Source organism: Schistocerca americana, chromosome 2 (genome assembly GCF_021461395.2).
Source record: "Schistocerca americana isolate TAMUIC-IGC-003095 chromosome 2, iqSchAmer2.1, whole genome shotgun sequence".
NCBI lineage: Eukaryota > Metazoa > Arthropoda > Insecta > Orthoptera > Acrididae > Schistocerca > Schistocerca americana.
In genome coordinates this window covers 848,732,458-848,751,579 of record NC_060120.1, presented here as the reverse complement: position 1 = coordinate 848,751,579, position 19,122 = coordinate 848,732,458, and the positions used below count along the sequence as shown (strand labels likewise).

Below are 19,122 nucleotides of genomic sequence, written 5' to 3'. Positions count from 1 at the left end.
ACACCGATTCATTTCTGTTGTCGATAACTTGTATTGATATATGACATTATAAGACAGAATGACTGGCCGGTTGGTAACTTAAGGAGGTGAAATTCTTAGTATTGCTGAAAGATACATATGAAAGTACAAAAACTATCCTAGCTTTTGGAACTTTAGTTCCCCCTTCAGAGAGGAAGTGGGGATAGACTGGGGAAGCTGGAAAGACAGAGCATGTCACTCAGTTCCCATGATGACACGGATCCACCTTTTGATTGACCTGTCCTGGAGTAGGGTTCCATGTGTGTTATCAGCAGTACAAAGAATTCCACTAATACCAGCCATTCTGTTTCATAATTTTACAGTTTTCTTGATTGAATTTTTCTTTTGATATAATTAACCTCTTGATATGTGATCAGACAATGATTACTTCATAGTATGATAAAAGTCAACAACATTACCTACTGAAAGTTGCTAGGAGCAGACTGAATGAAAAGTTCGCTACCCAAAATATGACAATAAGGCTGAGAAGTTGATTAAGAAATTCAGATGCTTTATTCACTGTACGAAGTTCAGTAACACATCTCTGAGTCTGAATCTTTCAAATCTACAGTATTTTCTGTTAATTTTTGTTTCAAGTTGCTATAAATGATTCTTGCCTGCTGCAACAAGTCTAAAAATACTTAATCTGTTTCAGGCAAGAGAAGTCCATCTCAACCATGTAACTATTTTCTCTATCAGAGAATACGCCGATTCTGCAGCCTTTTACTTAATTCTCTTTCATAGATTAAAAGCACCTTGTAGCTCAGGGATCCCACTGACTATACATACATACATACATACATACATACATTCTACTAAGTCAGTATTTGAGGAATTCAACTTACGGAAACCACATATAATCATAGACAAGATCAAAGTTCTGTATTATAATTACAGAGAGAAATTGTCAATGTTTGTCAATGGTAGAAACTAGAAAAAGTGTCAAGTAATTCTGATAACTGAACTAAAAAAAAATGACAGTTTAGTTTTTTTTTTTTTTTACAGTGCAATTCACCCTGTCCTATTTCTTAGGTGACACAGTAAACAAATTGTCTAAATAAATTAGTACAATACAGTCTTTAACTTTCAGTTATGATAATCACACCATGAACGAATGCCAGAAAAAAAAAGCTCACTATGTGCACATTAGTTCAAAAAGATACAGAGAAGTGAAAAAGAACCAAAAATATTTTCTTACTAGGGTACAGCATCTGTGATATCTCAAAGCAATTGATTCCATGTCATTTAGTATAATGTGGAATATTAATCTTTTAATGGTTTACAATGAAAAAAAGAGACAAATCAGTTTTAGGTCATTCTTGTAAAGTCAATGTTCCTCTTTCTGTCAGGCCTTAATCCTCATGGATTTTGCCCGTCACTTTCAGTGAGGGATATGCAGATATTTTAAGCCTTAATGGTGGTTTTTTAAAACAGAGAGAGCGAGAGAGAGAGAGAGAGAGAGAGAGAGAGAGAGAGAGAGAGAGAGAGAGAGAGAGATAGCTCTACACAAATAAGTCAACAGAACTAGAAAATGGATCTGAAGGTGTGGGTACAATCAAGGACACATGTTGCAAAAGGCTTCAGTAAATGACAAATTGTAGCATAGCAACATGTAAACTTTTTCTTATTTTGAAGTTCTTAGGATTACATTGTTTTTGTCCCTCTCCAACTGACATTCACACATAAAGCATTCTTTCTTTAATTTCTTGAAGACTAGATTAACACAAATGGTATTCTGCTGTGGAATGCAGTCTCTGTGGGACCCATTTTGCTTCACACGGAACAAAACTGATATTTGTATGATGATGGGCACTCCATGATGGAATACAAATATTGAAAAGAGAAGGGGAGTAACCTGTCATAGAATTATGGCATCGAGTGGCCAATAGTCTTGTTTATGTGCCTATATGCCTATCAACAGCTCAACATTTCAACTTTATGATAAGTTGTTGTCTTTATTCCTTTCAATATTTAAAACTGATAATTCCAAAGTTTATTGCCACAGCAATGTCAGTGTTTGTATATAAACACTGGATTATGAGCAGAGAAATCAACCATATCGACGTATCACTCTCTTGTGAATTGTGACTTATCAGCCATCTTTGGAATCATCACTTGTAACTTGTTCCGGAATGTCATTCATCATAGTGATACACCTGCCAGCGCTTTCGTTCGGTAAGTCACCTCATCTTAGTTTTTATATATAAACTATAGAACTATGTCATTAAGAAAACATGGCATTATCTCATTACATCCTCTGACATGCAATCAAAATCTAATTTACAGTGGCATATGTTTGCTTCAGTTGACATCTGTCTCTAACATTCATCATTGTATATGTTTCCATTGATACTCTGAAGCTACAGAATGTGGGTTCCACAGTAAATAAACTGTGTGAAACTGCCCAGTGTCAGTCCACTTAGGTCAGTTGCAAATATAAAAAATTAAAATTACTCTCTGTCCATGTGTAGTAATGTCACTTAGGGATTTATTAATATTTACACATTTTAGTCATGTATTTACTCATTACCAAAGATAAATCACTTGAAATTTAGCTTACCAATTCCAATAATATGAACCATATGGTAACCACAAGATAACAAAAATTTCGTAACAAATACTTACACTGAGAGCAAACATGAGTGTCTTTTGTTTCAGGTGTGCTATTAGTTGGACTTAAAACAGCAGTTGTTTCTTTGCTAGGAGATGCTGCTGGCCCATTACAGGATCCCTTTATCTGCACAATCCTCCCTTCTTCATCCAAAACAGCTTCAGTTTCACGCACCATTTGCTGCAGTTCAATTACCTGCAAAGACAGATACAAAATAAACTATAATAGTATACTTAATATTTTACCAAAAGAAAAAGTTTCTCAGGAAAACTGTAACATTACAAGACAGACTGGCTCTTATCTTTGTCTCCTCCCATCCTCACAATAGTTCTGTCCCTTTCAACTTGGGCTCTGAGTGACCTTCCCCTCCTTATCACTCTGTCCTCCCTGAGAAAAGAACTTTTTGTTTCAAAACTTAAAATAATTGTTTCCACTTTTAAATGTATCTATCTGTAGTCATCAGAATTTTGTCTCCTTGTACAAATACTGAACAGCCACTTTTGTCTCTGTAAAAATACAGCAAAATTTGGTAGTCACCATTTTCCCAGGGAAAATGTATGTTTGAATGTTACGTAACTTACTGCCATATACTTGGGGCCTTGTTTCTATCAGGTAAGTCTACACTTTCAAATGCAAATTTGCTGCTAATGTACAATTTAAACAACTTCTAATAGATGAAATATTTCTGCTTCTTAGTTAATGCAACTCCTTCATAAATTGTGCAGATTAATGGCACACAGTAGCAATTAAGTCCTGTAGCACATAGTTTTCTCAGTTGTCTGGAGGATGAAGTTTAGAACTGGCTTTAAACGAATCTGACCTGGCAATCAACAATAGTGTTTTGTGATATTATATCACACACAGGCAGTTTGTAAACACAGTTCATCCCATACATAATGGTTAAAAATTAACCTGTCTTTTATAGATGATGATCCTTAACTCATATTTATACAACAATGTAAGTCATGACAGACATGCTATTTATTGATGCTCTACATTTTCACATATTTCACCAGAACTACTGTAACTACTTAAAATAATCAAATGACATTTATCAAAGAAGAACAAAGGATAATTTCTCTTATTTAGTAAACATACGAGGGTTATCCACAAAGTACATTACATTTTTATTTGTGTCCATTAGGGGCGGGGCTAGCGCGGCCATCTTGGTCTCATGGCATTCCGCAGCTTTGTGAAGTGTATGGGGACAACATAATCACTGAAGGTGGAGTACATCAATGGGTCATAAAATTTAAAAATGGCCGAACTAACGTTCACGACGAAGAGCGAAGTGGAAGACCCAGCATAGTGACTGCCGAACTTGTCGAAAAAGTCGATGCCGCGGTCCGTGAAAACCGTAATTTCACAATAACGGAACTCTCTATCAGTTTTCCACAAATTTCACGAAGTTTGTTGCACGAAATCATTACCGAAAAGCTTGGTTACCACAAGTTTTGTGCAAGATGGGTACCAAAAATCTTGACAGAGATTCACAAAAATCAGCGAATGGCTCCAGCGTTAACGTTTTTGGACTCTTACGAGAAAGATGGCGACTCATTACTCGATCGCATCGGTACTGGTGACGAAACATGGGTTAAGCATATGAACTGCGAGACAAAATTGCAGTCAATGCAATGGGGGCACAAAAATTCCACCCAAAAACCCAAGAAATGCATGCAGACAATGTCGGCAAGGAAGGTGATGGCGACTGTCTTTTGGGACAGAAAAGGTGTGATTTTTGTGGATTTCCTGGAAAGAGGCACTACAATAAACTCTCAAAGGTTTTGTCAAACTCTGCACAATCTCAGAAGAGCAATACAAAACAAGCGCAGGGGAAAGTTGGGCTCAAAGATCTTGCTGAATTACGACAACGCCCGGGCCCACACGGCAAATGCCACTTGTGAAGTTCTCGAATCTTTTAAGTGGGAGAAGTTTCCTCATCTGCCATACAGTCCCGACCTGGCACCGAGCGACTTCCACTTATTCCCAGCAATGAAGAAGTGGTTGGCTATGCAGCGTTTTGATGACGACGCACAGCTTCAAGAAGAGGTAACCAAGTGGTTGAAGGAGCAGGCGGCCGAATTTTACGATGAAGGAATTTTCAAGCTCATCCATCGCTACGATAAGTGCCTTAATTTAAATGGCAACTATGTAGAAAAGTAATATTTAAGTGTGGCTTTCATCTGTATATAATAAAAAAAAATTCCAATACTTTATTTATTTTTAATTCCAAAACGTAATGTACTTTGTGGATAGCCCTCGTAGTTATGGTTGCATATAAGGTTTAATTTTTATTTTTATTTTTAAATGACCAGTTTCAATCTTCTACGGAGATCATCATCAGATCAACATTCCTGATGACAATCTCTTTAGAAGATCGGAACCAATCATCTAAAAATAAAAATTAACAACTTATATGTGAGCATAACTATGTTTAATAAATAAGTTATAACTCATCGCTGTTTTCCTGGAACAATGGTCCAAGAATTTTTAGATAATTTATCTATAAACAGACATGTAAGCACAACTTTTTTTCACATGGTTTACACAAAGCTCAGTGTTCTGTGTAATACATGAGTAGTCCTATTATTATCAGTATGACTATTTTAACTATAGTCTATTTTATTGTTAATACAACAGAAAATCCAGGATGGAATGTAACAATATTAGGGAAGGAAAGTTGCCACTCATTATATAGCAGAGATGCTGAGTTGCAGATAGGCACAACAAAAAGATTCTCACAATTACAGCTTTCGGCCATTAAGGCCTTTGTTAACAATGCACATGCACACACACACACACACACACACACACACACACACACACACACACACACACACACACACATATGCACACGCAACTACGGTCTCAAACAACTGAAACCACCACACGAGTGTAGTCCTTGACAAAGGCCTTAATGGCTGAAAGCTGTAATTGTGAAAATATTTTTGTTGTGCCTATCTGCGACTCAGCATCTCTGCTATATGGTGAGTAGTAACTTTCCTTTTCTAATACTGTTATTATTAATATACTATAAAGAGTAGCCTGCAGTGGCTGCTTCTGCATGTTATTAGACAATTTGACTCATTCCGCAGCCCTGACAGCTCTCCATCATGATGGAATGAATGAATGTGGAATTGTCTATACTGAACATATGCTTGGAGTTTTCCTATTTTCTACAACATACTGCACATTTGAAATTTAATGGCCACCCTCTCTCTAAATGTCCTGTAATTTTTAATGTTAACTCATTAGTGTGTCGACTGCTTGGATGTCATTCTCCATCCTACTTGGGACTAATCTTTCCATCTCAACATATCTTTTATAAATCCAACATTCCCAACAATCAAAAAAAAATCTATTTGTGAAAATATAAGTAGTTGAATATAATAGAGGGAAACATTCCACGTGGGAAAAATATATCTAAAAACAAAGATGATGTGACTTACCAAACGAAAGCACTGGCAGGTTGATAGATACACAAACAAACACAAACATACACACAAAATTCAAGCTTTCGCAACCAATGGTTGCTTCATCAGGAAAGAGGGAAGGAGAGGGAAAGACGAAAGGACGTGGGTTTTAAGGGAGAGGGTAAGGAATCATTCCAATCCCGGGAGTGGAAAGACTTACCTTAGGGGGAAAAAAGGACAGGTATACACTCGCGCGCACACACACATATCCATCCGCACATACACAGACACAAGCAGACACTTGTAAAGGCAAAGAGTTTGGGCAGAGATGTTAGTCGAGGTGGAAGTACAGAGGCAAAGATGTTGTTGAATGACAGGTGAGGTATGAGCGGCGGCAACTTGAAATTAGCGGAGGTTGAGGCCTGGCGGGTAACAAGGAGAGAGGATATACTGAAGGGCAAGTTCCCATCTCCAGAGTTCTGACAGGTTGGTGTTAGTGGGAAGTATCTAGATAAGCCGGACGGTGTAACACTGTGCCAAGATGTGCTGGCTGTGCACCAAGGCATGTTTAGCCACAGGGTGATCCTCATTCCCAACAAACACTGTCTGCCTGTGTCCATTCATGCGAATGGACAGTTTGTTGCTGGTCATTCCCACATAGAAAGCTTCACAGTGTAGGCAGGTCAGTTGGTAAATCACGTGGGTGCTTTCACACGTGGCTCTGCCTTTGATCGTGTACACCTTCCGGGATACAGGACTGGAGTAGGTGGTGGTGGGAGGGTGCATGGGACAGGTTTTACACCGGGATGGATAAAAAAAATCTACTCCTCAAACAGCAGCAGGAGAACACGCATATAAAAACGTATTACAGTTTGCAAGCTTTTGGAACCTGTGGCCCCTCCTCCTATCCAAAGAAAGAGCCACTGGCTTCAAAAGCTTGCAAACTGTAATACATTTACAATAATTAGTTTTAGAAGCTCTAATTTCTCTACATCCTAACAATTATTCAATTTACCATTTCTTTGTTATCTTATCACTTACCCCATTAATTTGTCTCACCTTGTGGTAACAATATTACAAACGTGATAGACTGTTACTCACCATGCAGAAAAGGAGTTGAGTCACAGACAGGTGCAATGAAGAGACTACTAAACATTTGAGCTTTTGGCCAAAAGGTCTTCTTCTTAAGTAGAAAGCACACACACATTCAAACAAGAACAGCTCACAGACACATGAACATTGTCTCTGACAGCTGTATTTGTGAGGCAGGCAGTTTTTGGTTGCATCTGGAGATTAGTCTTGTCGATACAAAGCTCTGATTATATTATGTGCCCACCCTTCACTAAGTTTCACCCAAACAATCTTGAATGCTGTTTCAATATTTACCTTGATGGATTTGCGTTTCTTGACTAATGCAACAAATGTACCACTTCCATCTATGATTAGCCTATCCTTATGATATACACGTTAGATTTTCCCCAAAAATCTTACCACTATCAATTTCAGGTTTTACCCAGCTTTCTGTACCTAGCACCGTGTGACCATCATTGCTTTTTAGGATCACTTCAAGCTCTGGCGCTTTGTTGCATATGATTCGGCAGTTAATCATGATGATTAAAATACTATCACCAGTAGGAAACATTTCTAAGAATCTTATACTGATACTTCTAGTCCACTATCTGAACAAGACGGAAATATTCCTAATGTAAAAAACTCTTGTGTACACGCCACATGCAGTCAGCTATTTGGGTTGCAGCTTCTGGTGTGTAGGGCACACCTGAGCATTTGGGGGATCCTGAAATTCTCAGCCCTGTGGTCCACGTCCACGAAGTCACCGTGTTATTTGCCACAGAACATTCAAAGTCTCAGGTTCAGTCCTTCCACTTGGCTCAGAACCAGGAGATCACAAGTAGTTCTGCAGGCAATGCTGCAAATTGTGAACTTCAATGAAACTCTGTGACCAAGGCCCAGATAAGAGGTAACATGTGCACCTCAATTGCAGTTGGGCTGCATCCCATTCCTTCAAAGACTGATGGAAGAGCCTCTTCAATATGTTTAATGAGTGGCCCAAGCAAACATACAGGGAGCACCTGTTGTTCCTTCCCATCCCTTGCTGTCACTTCCCTAAGGGCTCCCATATCTGCTGTGTGCTTGAACTACTGATGACTAGACCCTTACTCTTTTGTGTTTGAATTCTCTTGACACAGAACACAGTGTTTTCCCAACAGGTGAAGTGACTCTCACTGGCTCAATTTTGGTTTCAGTGGGAGACAGCACCTCGAACTTGTTGATTAGGGGGATAGAGATAACAACCTGAGTTCTCCTTGGTCTCTGTCTCCCCTTCAAAGGGCATCTAGCCATACCACTGACACAACACTCACAGTCAAGTGGATGATTAGTGATAGATCCCATACTTTACGTAGAGGAGACAGGATCCATGGGAGAGGATGGCACTTGAGGTACCTTCAGTATCTCTGATTCATGACTCGCAATATGCCCATTCACAGCAGCTTCCAGTTGTTTGACTGTAGTCAGGGCCATTTCCAGATTTCTAGAGAACAATATGAATGGCTTAAAAACTAGTGTAAAAACGGGTGGTAGTCATGTGGTGTCATTTTCAAAATTGAGTGTAATCCACATTCTGATGAGCTGATTAGAAAAGTAATCCTGCTTTATTTTCACTTATGCTTTAGTCATTCTTTCCAGTGTAAAGAGAAACAACACTACAAGATGCACAATAAACTGATAAATGATATGCTAGATATTAGCCAAATCTTTAACAATGAGTAATTCTTAGAAATAAAGTTCTCAAACAATGCAGACACTTCTTGAACAAAATTAACATTGTTTGATCAGACATGCTGCTACTTATAATTCAAACTTGGTCTTAACTACACTAGTAGCTTACCCCATTATCAGAAACTCTTGCTAACATGTGCATGTGCTTCTCAATCTAAAGCAAAATACAAATAAAATAGAAAGAAACATTCCACATGGGAAAAATATATTAAAAACAAAGATTCCATGACATACCAAATGGGAAAGTACTGGTAGATAGACACAATAAAAAAACACACACAAACACACACACAAAATTTCAAGCTTTCGCAACCAACGGTTGCTTCGTCAGGAAAGAGGGAAGGAGAGGGAAAGACGAAAGGATGTGGGTTTTAAGGGAGAGGGTAAGGAGTCATTCCAATCCTGAGAGTGGAAAGACTTACCTTAGGGGGAAAAAAGGACAGGTATACACTCGCGCACACACACATATCCATCCGCACATACACAGACACAAGCAGACATTTGTAAAGGCAAAGAGTTTGGGCAGAGATGTCAGTCGAGGTGGAAGTGCAGAGGCAAAGATGTTGTTGAATGACAGGTGAGGTATGAGTGGCGGCAACTTGAAATTAGCGGAGATTGAGGCCTGGTGGATAACAGGAAGAGAGGATATATTGAAGGGCAAGTTCCCATCTCTGGAGTCCGGATTGGTTGGTGTTAGTGGGAAGTATCCAGATAACCCGGACGGTCTAACACTGTGCCAAGATGTGCTGGCCGTGCACCAAGGCATGTTTAGCCACAGGGTGATCCTCATTACCAACAAACACTGTCTGCCTGTGTCCATTCATGCGAATGGACAGTTTGTTGCTGGTCATTCCCACATAGAATGCATCACAGTGTAGGCAGGTCAGTTGGTAAATCACGTGGGTGCTTTCACACGTGGCTCTGCCTTTGATTGTGTACACCTTCCAGGTTACAGGACTGGAGTAGGTGGTGGTGGGAGGGTGCATGGGACAGGTTTTACACCGGGGGCAGTTACAAGGGTAGGAGCCAGAGGGTAGGGAAGGTGGTTTGGGGATTTCATAGGGATGAAACAAGAGGTTACGAAGGTTAGGTGGACGGCAGAAAGACACTCTTGGTGGAGTGGGGAGGATTTCATGAAGGACGGATCTCATTTCGGGGCAGGATTTGAGGAAGTCGTATCCCTGCTGGAGAGCCACATTCAGAGTCTGAATCAGTCCCGGGAAGTATCCTGTCACAAGTAGGGCACTTTTGGGGTTCTTCTGTGAGAGGTTCTGGGTTTGAGGGGATGAGGAAGTGGCTCTAGCTATTTGCTTCTGTACCAGGTCGGGAGGGTAGTTGCGGGATGCGAAAGCTGTTTCCAGGTTGTTGGTGTAATGGTTCAGGGATTCAGGACTGGAGCAGATTCGTTTGCCATGAAGGCCTAGGCTGTAGGGAAGGGACCGTTTGATATGGAGTGGGTGGCAGCTGTCATAATGGAGGTACTGTTGCTTGTTGGTGGGTTTGATGTGGACGGATGTGTGAAGCTGGCCATCGGACAGATGGAGGTCAACGTCAAGGAAAGTAGCATGGGATTTGGAGTAGGACCAGGTGAATCTGATGGAACCAAAGGAGTTGAGGTTGGAGAGGAAATTCTGGAGTTGTTCTTCACTGTGAGTCCAGATCATCATGACAGATACACAGTCTGCAAACGTGACAGTGTACTTTTGCCAAAGGTATACGAAATGTCAAGTTTTCAGGATGGTAACCTGTACTTTTGGGTACTATTTATGTGTATTTTGGTAATATGGAGATACGTACAATGTGATAGATAATGAATTTTGGAAATAGTACTGCAAATGATTATCAGTTACCTGCAGGGTATACCTGTACACAGTAAGTATGCATTCACAGTTTTAAGTTAGTCTATTTTTGTTACCATTTGCTGGAACTAACCCAGAAGAGAGACTACACGATTCTTAGCATATGTAAAGAAAGGAACTATCCTGGAGATCTTTGTGTCATTTAATGAAGTATTATCATATTAAACTGAACTGATAAACCCCTGCTTAGGATGCTGTTAAAGTCTCATGTTCAGCCAAATGGCTACTTTTTGCCTGACTACAATACAGCACATGATGCAGATGACAGGATTCTCCAGGCAAGCGAAGTTCTATACTCCAAATCTAGAGTTCTATATTCAGGTAGTATAGAGACAGTTGCTACGTATGTGCACTAGTCTCTCTTACCTTGTTTCCACAGATACTTTGCAAGACATATAGTGATAGAAATAAAAGTGTTGAACTAATTTTCTAGATTTACAGAAAAAGGCTTTCGTGTAAGTACCCCGAGCATTACGTATGGGCATTGCTGATCTGTTACAATCCTAGCAGTGCTTATCTTGATTTTATGGCTATGGTCACATCAACTCAATAAATAAAATACTGGAGCAACAGCCTGCTCTTAGAATTGTTCACACTAACATTTAATGTGGTTTGCATTCCACTTACCACCCCCCCCCCCCCCAACAAATCGAAGCCTTCTAGTTATCTTCACTACTACTGATTTTGTGCGCTTGTCCCATTTCCTACTGCTTCATGGTATTACCATTAGATATTTAAATGATGTGACAGGCTCTAGAAGTTCATGAAAGATTTTATAATCTAATACTATCAGGTTCTTTCTCTTTGTCATGGGAATTGCAATTTATTTACCCATGTTTTACATAATAGTACAAATGTCTGAAGTGCAGATCTAGACTTATTACAACATTACTAAATCTTGGGTGTGTAATAAAGGTCTGAGAGAATAGACTGTAATTCACCACTGAGACCAACTGCTGAGCTGTGGATAATGTATATTTCCTTTGAAATTTGTCACCACTAATGAAACAAAACATGCACATTTATAGGCAGACATACCTGAGCTTTCATGAGATCAATATTTTCTGCTTGTATAGTTGTGGATGTTGTAGCATGTAATTTGGTCTGGAATACACCAGACGAGCTTCCAGTTGGTTCCAGGTGAATAGCGTGCTGCTTGCGTTGCTGAGCTCTCGAAATGAGACTTCTGTTAATATCTTCATATAGGCTGGAAGCTGAATAATGGGCAACAGTTTCCTTAAAATTTTTAATTCCTTTCTTATCAGAAAGTTCTTCTATTATTTGAGTTAAATCCTTCTTAGGTTTTGAAGAACTGACAATACGAGGCACTGTAGCTTTTATGTCTCTCAATGCCACAACCTCATTATTACTCTCATGAGAAGGCGCTTTGTCACTTGTACTCCAACTTTCTTTTTCAGAAGATGCTGTAACAACTGGTTCTGGCTGTATTATCACAGTGTAATCATCCATCTGAAAATAAAAGAAATCTTAAAATGATACACATACACCTACACATACACATGTATACACAAAATGATGCATGTTTCTCACTTATTTTTGCAGTAGTTTTTTCTCTGCAAGGTACTACTGACACTGACAGATGTGCCTATATTTCTGGAATGAACTGCTATCCTAGATAGCTGTGAGAACTACATAAATTGTCAAACAGGGGAACCAAGAGGATCACATTATTCAACTCAATGCACTGCAGTTTTAAAGTTGTAGTGTAGGATGTCTTGTCAACTGTGTGCATGAAAGTATCTTTCACAACTATTTTCATCTGTGGAGATATTTTGGTAATACAATATACACTAATTCAAGCAATCATTGTTGGTGTAAATGTTCTCAGCACACTTTCAATGCTGTAATCTGATATATTGTACAATTACTCATACAATGTTATATTATTTAATTTTTGCTGTATTACTGGCAGTGAGGTCATTGGAAACAGAACTGGAGCTCAACTGAACCAAGATGATGAAGGAAATTAGCTGCTGCTACATTTAAGAAATCTCCCCACCATTCACTTGCTATGATTTAGGGACACCTAAAACAGGGTGGCAAGAGAGGATCCGAATCCTGCTTCTCCCAAGAAAAATTCCTGTGTCTTAATTGTAGCAAAAAAGTTTATGTCTGTTTAATACAATGACTACTCTCACAAGTTAAATTCAGATCTGGAAACTCCCAGCGAGATAATGATTGTGAATATCTCACTAATAAATTAAAACTAATTCATTGTTAAAGATGTCTGAAAATAAGATTAAAAAACTATGGACTCCTTAGAGAGGTGAGGAACCTGGATGAAAGACACACTTAAAAACTTGGGAGCAAATGACAAAGCAAAGTCATTCAGGACAACATAGCAAAAAAACATGTAAGGTGTAGTATGTAATTGGGTGGGAAGGTAGGTGGGCAGGGGACAGTTGCAAAGTGCAATGAAGGAAGATTACGTTAACAGCTTATAGGGAGAGGGAAATGAGATGGAGCAGAGAAGAAGAGGCAGGAAATACGACACATGAAACAATGTATGGAGAAGTAAACCGTCAAAACAAAGCAGTGTAGCAATCAATGTCATTGTATCACAAAGAGAGAGTGGAAAATTGGACATCAAAGAGAGATACTTGGCTAAATTCACATAAAGTACAGTGGGTTTGGCAACAGTCAAGCTTGAGGCGGAGAGTAAGTTTCAACATTCAAATTTCTGCTGTAATGTTACAAGCAGGGATAAGAGTTCAAACTATTAATTGCTCTTGTTTTGAAGACTCTTCGAAACTCTGTTGAACAACTTTATCTCAGGTAAACGATCCTACTGCACACTGAGTTCCACACTTTTCCCCTTCACTGTGGGTTGTTTTCCCGAAGAGTCATGTCTCCTTGTTACATTTGTCTCTTGAGAAATTCCTCAGAGATGGATTTTGTTCAGATAGACTCTTACTATTTCTGTTATCAAGGTTCATCGTGGAGACCATTTTTTCTTCTTCTGCTCTTCAGTACCCAGTAAACATTCATTGTGAGTCACATCCAAATTTGAAGAACCATGTTTCATATGCCACGTTACTGCTCGGGTATACCACACATGGTCAGTAATTTTCCCTTTACTTTTCCGGCAAAGGGGAGGAGGATGGTCATGTGAAGTTCCTGATCATCAGATGTTTCATCAATGTCCTGGATTAAATTTCAAATATCTCCACAGTGTTTCACGGACAGAGGGCATGTAACACTATTGGTGGTGATCCATCTATCAGATAGGTAGTTAAGCATGGTGGCTCCCTGGGATGGCTATGTGCCGCCACAGGGTTTCACCCTCTCTACCTTCTCTCATCATCTTACACTGGAAACATGACATCAATACTAAACATGCACCCATTACAGTCATCTACACTTATCTGATACATGTAATGTACAACTCTCACACTTTACAAGTGAAAGGTGTCAGTGTATGTGAAGGGTAGGAAAAACCTTTCCAATTAGGGGGCAACTTTGTCCACAATATTTTTCTATGCTTACCTTTTACTTATTGTGCATGGTCTCCTTTGAAATACTCTCTCTTCCACAACTGATACACCACCCCCAATGCCGTTTTCACTTCCGAAAGAAGTCTTGGTATGCCATTTGCTGGATCATGCAAAGTGCCGCTTGTGAATTTTCTTTTGTCTCCTCAGTCATTGCAAATCTTCATCCTTTCACTGGCATTCTCAAAAAATGTCCGCCAGGTCTGGAGAATAAGGAGGACGAGCAGCACAGTGATTTCGTTTTTTGTGAAATAGTCACACAGCAACTGGGATGAATGTGCAGGTGTGTTATCATGATGCAAGAGCCACAACTTGTCTCGCCACATTTCAGGCCATTTCCTTCTCACATTTTCTCGCAGGTGTCACAAAACATTCCGATAGTAGCACCGATTAGCAGTCACAGTCAAAAAATCCTTCAAAGTCAAAGAAAACTATCAGCATGGCTTTGATATTTGACCTGACCTGACAAGCTCTTTTTAGTCTTGGAGAACCTTTCCTGACCAATTGTGCAGATTGAATCTTGGTCTCAACATCATTACTCTAGACCCACGTCTCATCACCAGTTATGATTCTCTTAAGGAACATCTCATGCTCATTTGTGAATCCAAAATTTCTTGACAGATTGTGAGGTGATGGTCTTTCTGGTCTTGTCTCAGGAGCCATGGGACAGACTTGGTGGCAACACAACACATCCCAAGATGCTGTGTCAGGATTTCATGACATGATCCAACTGAAATCATACATTCTTTTGGAGTCTCTTGGACAGTCAGTCTTTGAATGGCATGCACAATTTCACTGATGTTCCTGACACGAGTGTCATTGGAAGATGTCAAAGGGCATCCTGATCGAGAGTCATCTTTAACTTCAGACGAGCCGTTTTTAAGTCATGTGAACCATTCGTAACACCAACTGCAGCTTAAGCACTCGTCACCATAGGCTTACTGCATGATTTGGTATGTCTCTGTAAAGATTTTCTTGAGTTTCACACAAAATTTAATGCAGACGCATTGCTCCTCTAACTTTGGCATCTTGAAATTCGCAAACTGTATGACACAACGTTCTACTCAATATGGAAATGAACAATAACTGACAGACATACAACAATAAAATTTCTGGTAGTTACACATTAAAGACAGGTGTGAGCAGGAACACCAACCATATTTTGCTCCAAAACACCGCTGGTGTGAAATTATGAATGTACCACAGTTTTGTGAACAGATCTCGTATACACACTCTACCACTAACGTAATCGACAAGCTCCCATTTAAAATAAAGCAAATGAATGGACATTCTAGTAATTCAAAGGGTAGTTAAAAACATATAACACTAGCCTCTCCTTATACAAGCTATTGAAGGACTGAAAAGTTCTATTAGCTAGATTGGAAGCAGCAGCAATAAACAACTAAATATTAAGCTGCCAATATGAGATAACAGCAACTTGAGGAAGCATAAGGTTTTCCCCCCATAGAACTGACTTTCCTTTTAATTTACTAGCTTACATTTAGTTGGTGTTAAGCACCAATAAAATTAAGCAATATGGTGATAGTTTGTTGTTAATACAGTGTAATTATTTAGTTTCTATGAGTTGCCTATATTCTTTTAATTTATAAATTGACTCATTCCACATCCCTGAGGGCTGTCCTTCTTGATGGAACCTACAGAACATAATAAAAAAAACAGTAGCTATTATCAACATATGTTTCCAGGCAGGTGCGTGGACAGTGTTAATTGATGCGGGCAAGGCACTATAGAAAATATTGTATTGTCTGTAGAGCCACGCTTACGTTAATTACCGTACAGTGATAATGTACAATTTGAGTGCAATGCTATTTGGTAATAGACATAATTTTAAATTATAAATCATAACTTGCACTTTTCCCACATGAGATACAGTACTGAAAGCTTTCGATCAAGGCAACCAGGTAGATTCAGTATTTCTTGATTTCCAAAGGGTGTTTGACTAAGTACTGAAAGCTTTCGATCAAGGCAACCAGGTAGATTCAGTATTTCTTGATTTCCAAAGGGTGTTTGACTAAGTACCACATCTATGCTTATTGTCAAAAGTTCCATGATAAGGGGTATTAAGTGAAATTTGTGATTGGATTGAGGACTTTTTGGTGGGGAGGACACAGCATGTTATCATGGATGGAGAGTCATCATCAGAAGTAGAAGTAACTTCAGGTGTGCCCCAGGGAAGTGTGCTGGGACCCTTGTTGTCCAGGTTGTATATTAATGACCTTGCAGGCAATATTAGCAGTAACCTCAGACTTTCTGCAGATGATCCAATTACCTATAATCAAGCACTATCTGAAAGAAGCTGCATAAACATCCAGTCAGATCTTGATAAGATTAGCAGCTTGCTCTAAATGTTCAGAAAATTAAAATTATGCACTTCACAAAACGAAAAACTGTAATATACCATACTATGAATATAATATCAACGCGTCACAGTTGGAATCAGCCAACTCATATAAGTACTTGCGTGTAACACTTTGTAGAGACGTGAAATGGAATGATCACATTTGTTCAGTCAGTAAAGCAGGTGGTAGACCTCAGTTTATTCGTAAAATATTGGAGAAGTGCAATCAGTCTACAAAGGAGACTGCTTACAAATCATTCAGGTGACTGGTTCTAGAATTCTACTCAAGTATGTGGGACCCGTACCATTGGGTTATTGTTGGGGAGGAGACCAGACAGCGAGGTCATCGGTCTCATTGGATTAGGGAACGACGCAGAAGGAAGTCGGCCATGCTCTTTCAAAGGAACCATCCCAGCATATGCCTGGAGCATATCACTGGGAAATCACTGAAATCCTAAATCAGGATGGCCGGATGTGAGATTGAACCATTGTCCTCCCAAACGTGAGTCCAGTGTGCTAACCACTGCGCCACCTCGCTCGGTGGACCCGTACCAGGGGATACTGAACATATGCAGAGAAGGGCAGCACGGATGGTTACAGATTTGTTTAATCCATAGAAGAGTGTCACTGAGGTACTGAAGGAACTAACTGGAAGACTCTTGAAGAAAGATGTAAACCGTCCTGAGAATGTATGTTAACAAAGTATCAAGAACCGGTTTTAAATGATGACTTTGGAATATATTAAAATCTCCTATGTATTGATAATTAATTGAAACACTCAGCTGTCGACAGGTGTTGTTGATATACCTCAATGGGGACAGATGATAATGTGTGCCCCGACTGGGACTCAAACCCCTGTCCCGCTTAGATGGCAAGTGCTCTATCCATCTGAGCCATCGATGACACAGATGAATAGCGCAACTGCAGGGACTTATCCCTTGCACACTTCCCGCGAGACCCACATTCCCAACTGTCCACAGTCTACATAAGTAATGTACCCAATAGATATTTGCCCATCCACTCATTACTTGCGCACACTAAGGTAACAATTCTCGTAAGAGTTTGGGCAACCTGTGCACATTTGCACAGACGACGGTGGCTCAGAAGGATAGAGCGTCTGCCATGTAAGCAGGAGATCCCGGGATCGAGACCCGGTCGGGGCACACATTTTCAACTGTCCCCATTGAGGTATAAGAACATCTGTCGGTAGCTGAGGGTTTCAATTAATTATCATTTATTCTAGAGAAGCTCATACTCATCAATGGTATCTGTTCATTCGAGAACAGTTACTATCTTCCTATGTATTGGTCACATGGAGAACGTGGGGATAAGATTAGAATAACTAGGGCATGCAGAAAGGCATAAAAAAAAAAAATCAATCTTCCTGTACTCCATACGTAAATGGAACATGAAAAATTCCTAATAACTGGTACAAGGGGATGTACCCTGTGCAGTGCACCTCGCAGTGGTTTGCAGAGTATAGATGTAGATGTAGATGAAGTATAATGGCTGGTAACACTCTTCAAATACAGTATGTGCAAGAGACTAGTATGGCAAAATGTACCATTGCTGATTTTTGAAAATGTATCCCATCAGTCCAAAAAGTTTTGAGACTGGATTAATAAAAAAATAGAGAATCGTTAAGATGGCAGTTATGCCTTGTGTTCTACACAATTTCCCTCCACTTGAGTACAATGCACAGAACATTCACACAACCATCTGAAACTGTCAGAAAAATCCTCCTTTGGAATGTTGTTCATAGGCCTGTATTGATAACACCAAGTATAATCATCCACGATGATTTTTTCCAGTGGAGAATTGTCCAAGTTTTACTTTTCAATTGCGTCATGGCAGTCATTCACATGTCATCATCTTTCTTCGGGAGTCAAGATGTGCTGGTCAAACTTTCCACATGCTTTTCTCTTCTTTAAAACATTCTGGAGAACATCTTGAACACTATATTTAGAGATGTTGCTCCAATATGCTTTATGACAACAACGCTGACACTTTACATTTGCTTGTCCACTACTCTACACTGCCTGCTGACAACAGTCTGGTCGAATGCATATCTGTAGTTTACAGTTGTCAGGTCAAGCTGCCACTGTATCACACTGACATCAGTTCTACAGCAGGAATAAAATCAGTTTCGCAACTTTTCTGGATGGACAGTGAATTGTTGACAAATGTATTGATGCCTGAAAAGTGGTTTAAGGCTGAAACTGTACAATAGTACAACAAATAATGTAAAGCTCACAGTTACAGTCGGCATACAAGGCCAAACTTTAAGAGGGGCCATCCGTATGCTGTGCATGCTCACTTGTGACATGATTTACCAAGGTTTACCAACATATACTTCCAAGTTAAGTGTGGACAGCCCCTGTACAGTTGTACCAGATGTTATCACTTAAACAGTTTGTCACAGCTGTAGGCCCAAGATCAATGAAAATAGTGAAAAGTTGTAATAAAGGGGACTAATTAATCAACAACTTCATTAAGATTATATTTCCAGTCATGCCCATGACAGAGATTTGGTTTCACAGGAATCTTTATT

General features: G+C 39.5%; 1 protein-coding gene across 2 annotated transcripts in view; it reads right to left on the bottom strand.

Moving 5' to 3' along the window:
* LOC124595624 overlaps window positions 1–19,122 on the bottom strand; it is a 61,899-nt gene that overhangs the window by 39,458 nt on the left and 3,319 nt on the right. For both annotated transcript variants that reach the window (XM_047134446.1, XM_047134447.1), the window contains 2 exons: window positions 11,739–12,170; window positions 2,644–2,824 (listed from right to left, as the gene is read on the bottom strand). In XM_047134446.1, the coding sequence (XP_046990402.1) occupies window positions 2,644–2,824; window positions 11,739–12,170 (613 nt within the window). The remainder of the gene's footprint in view (window positions 1–2,643; window positions 2,825–11,738; window positions 12,171–19,122) is intronic.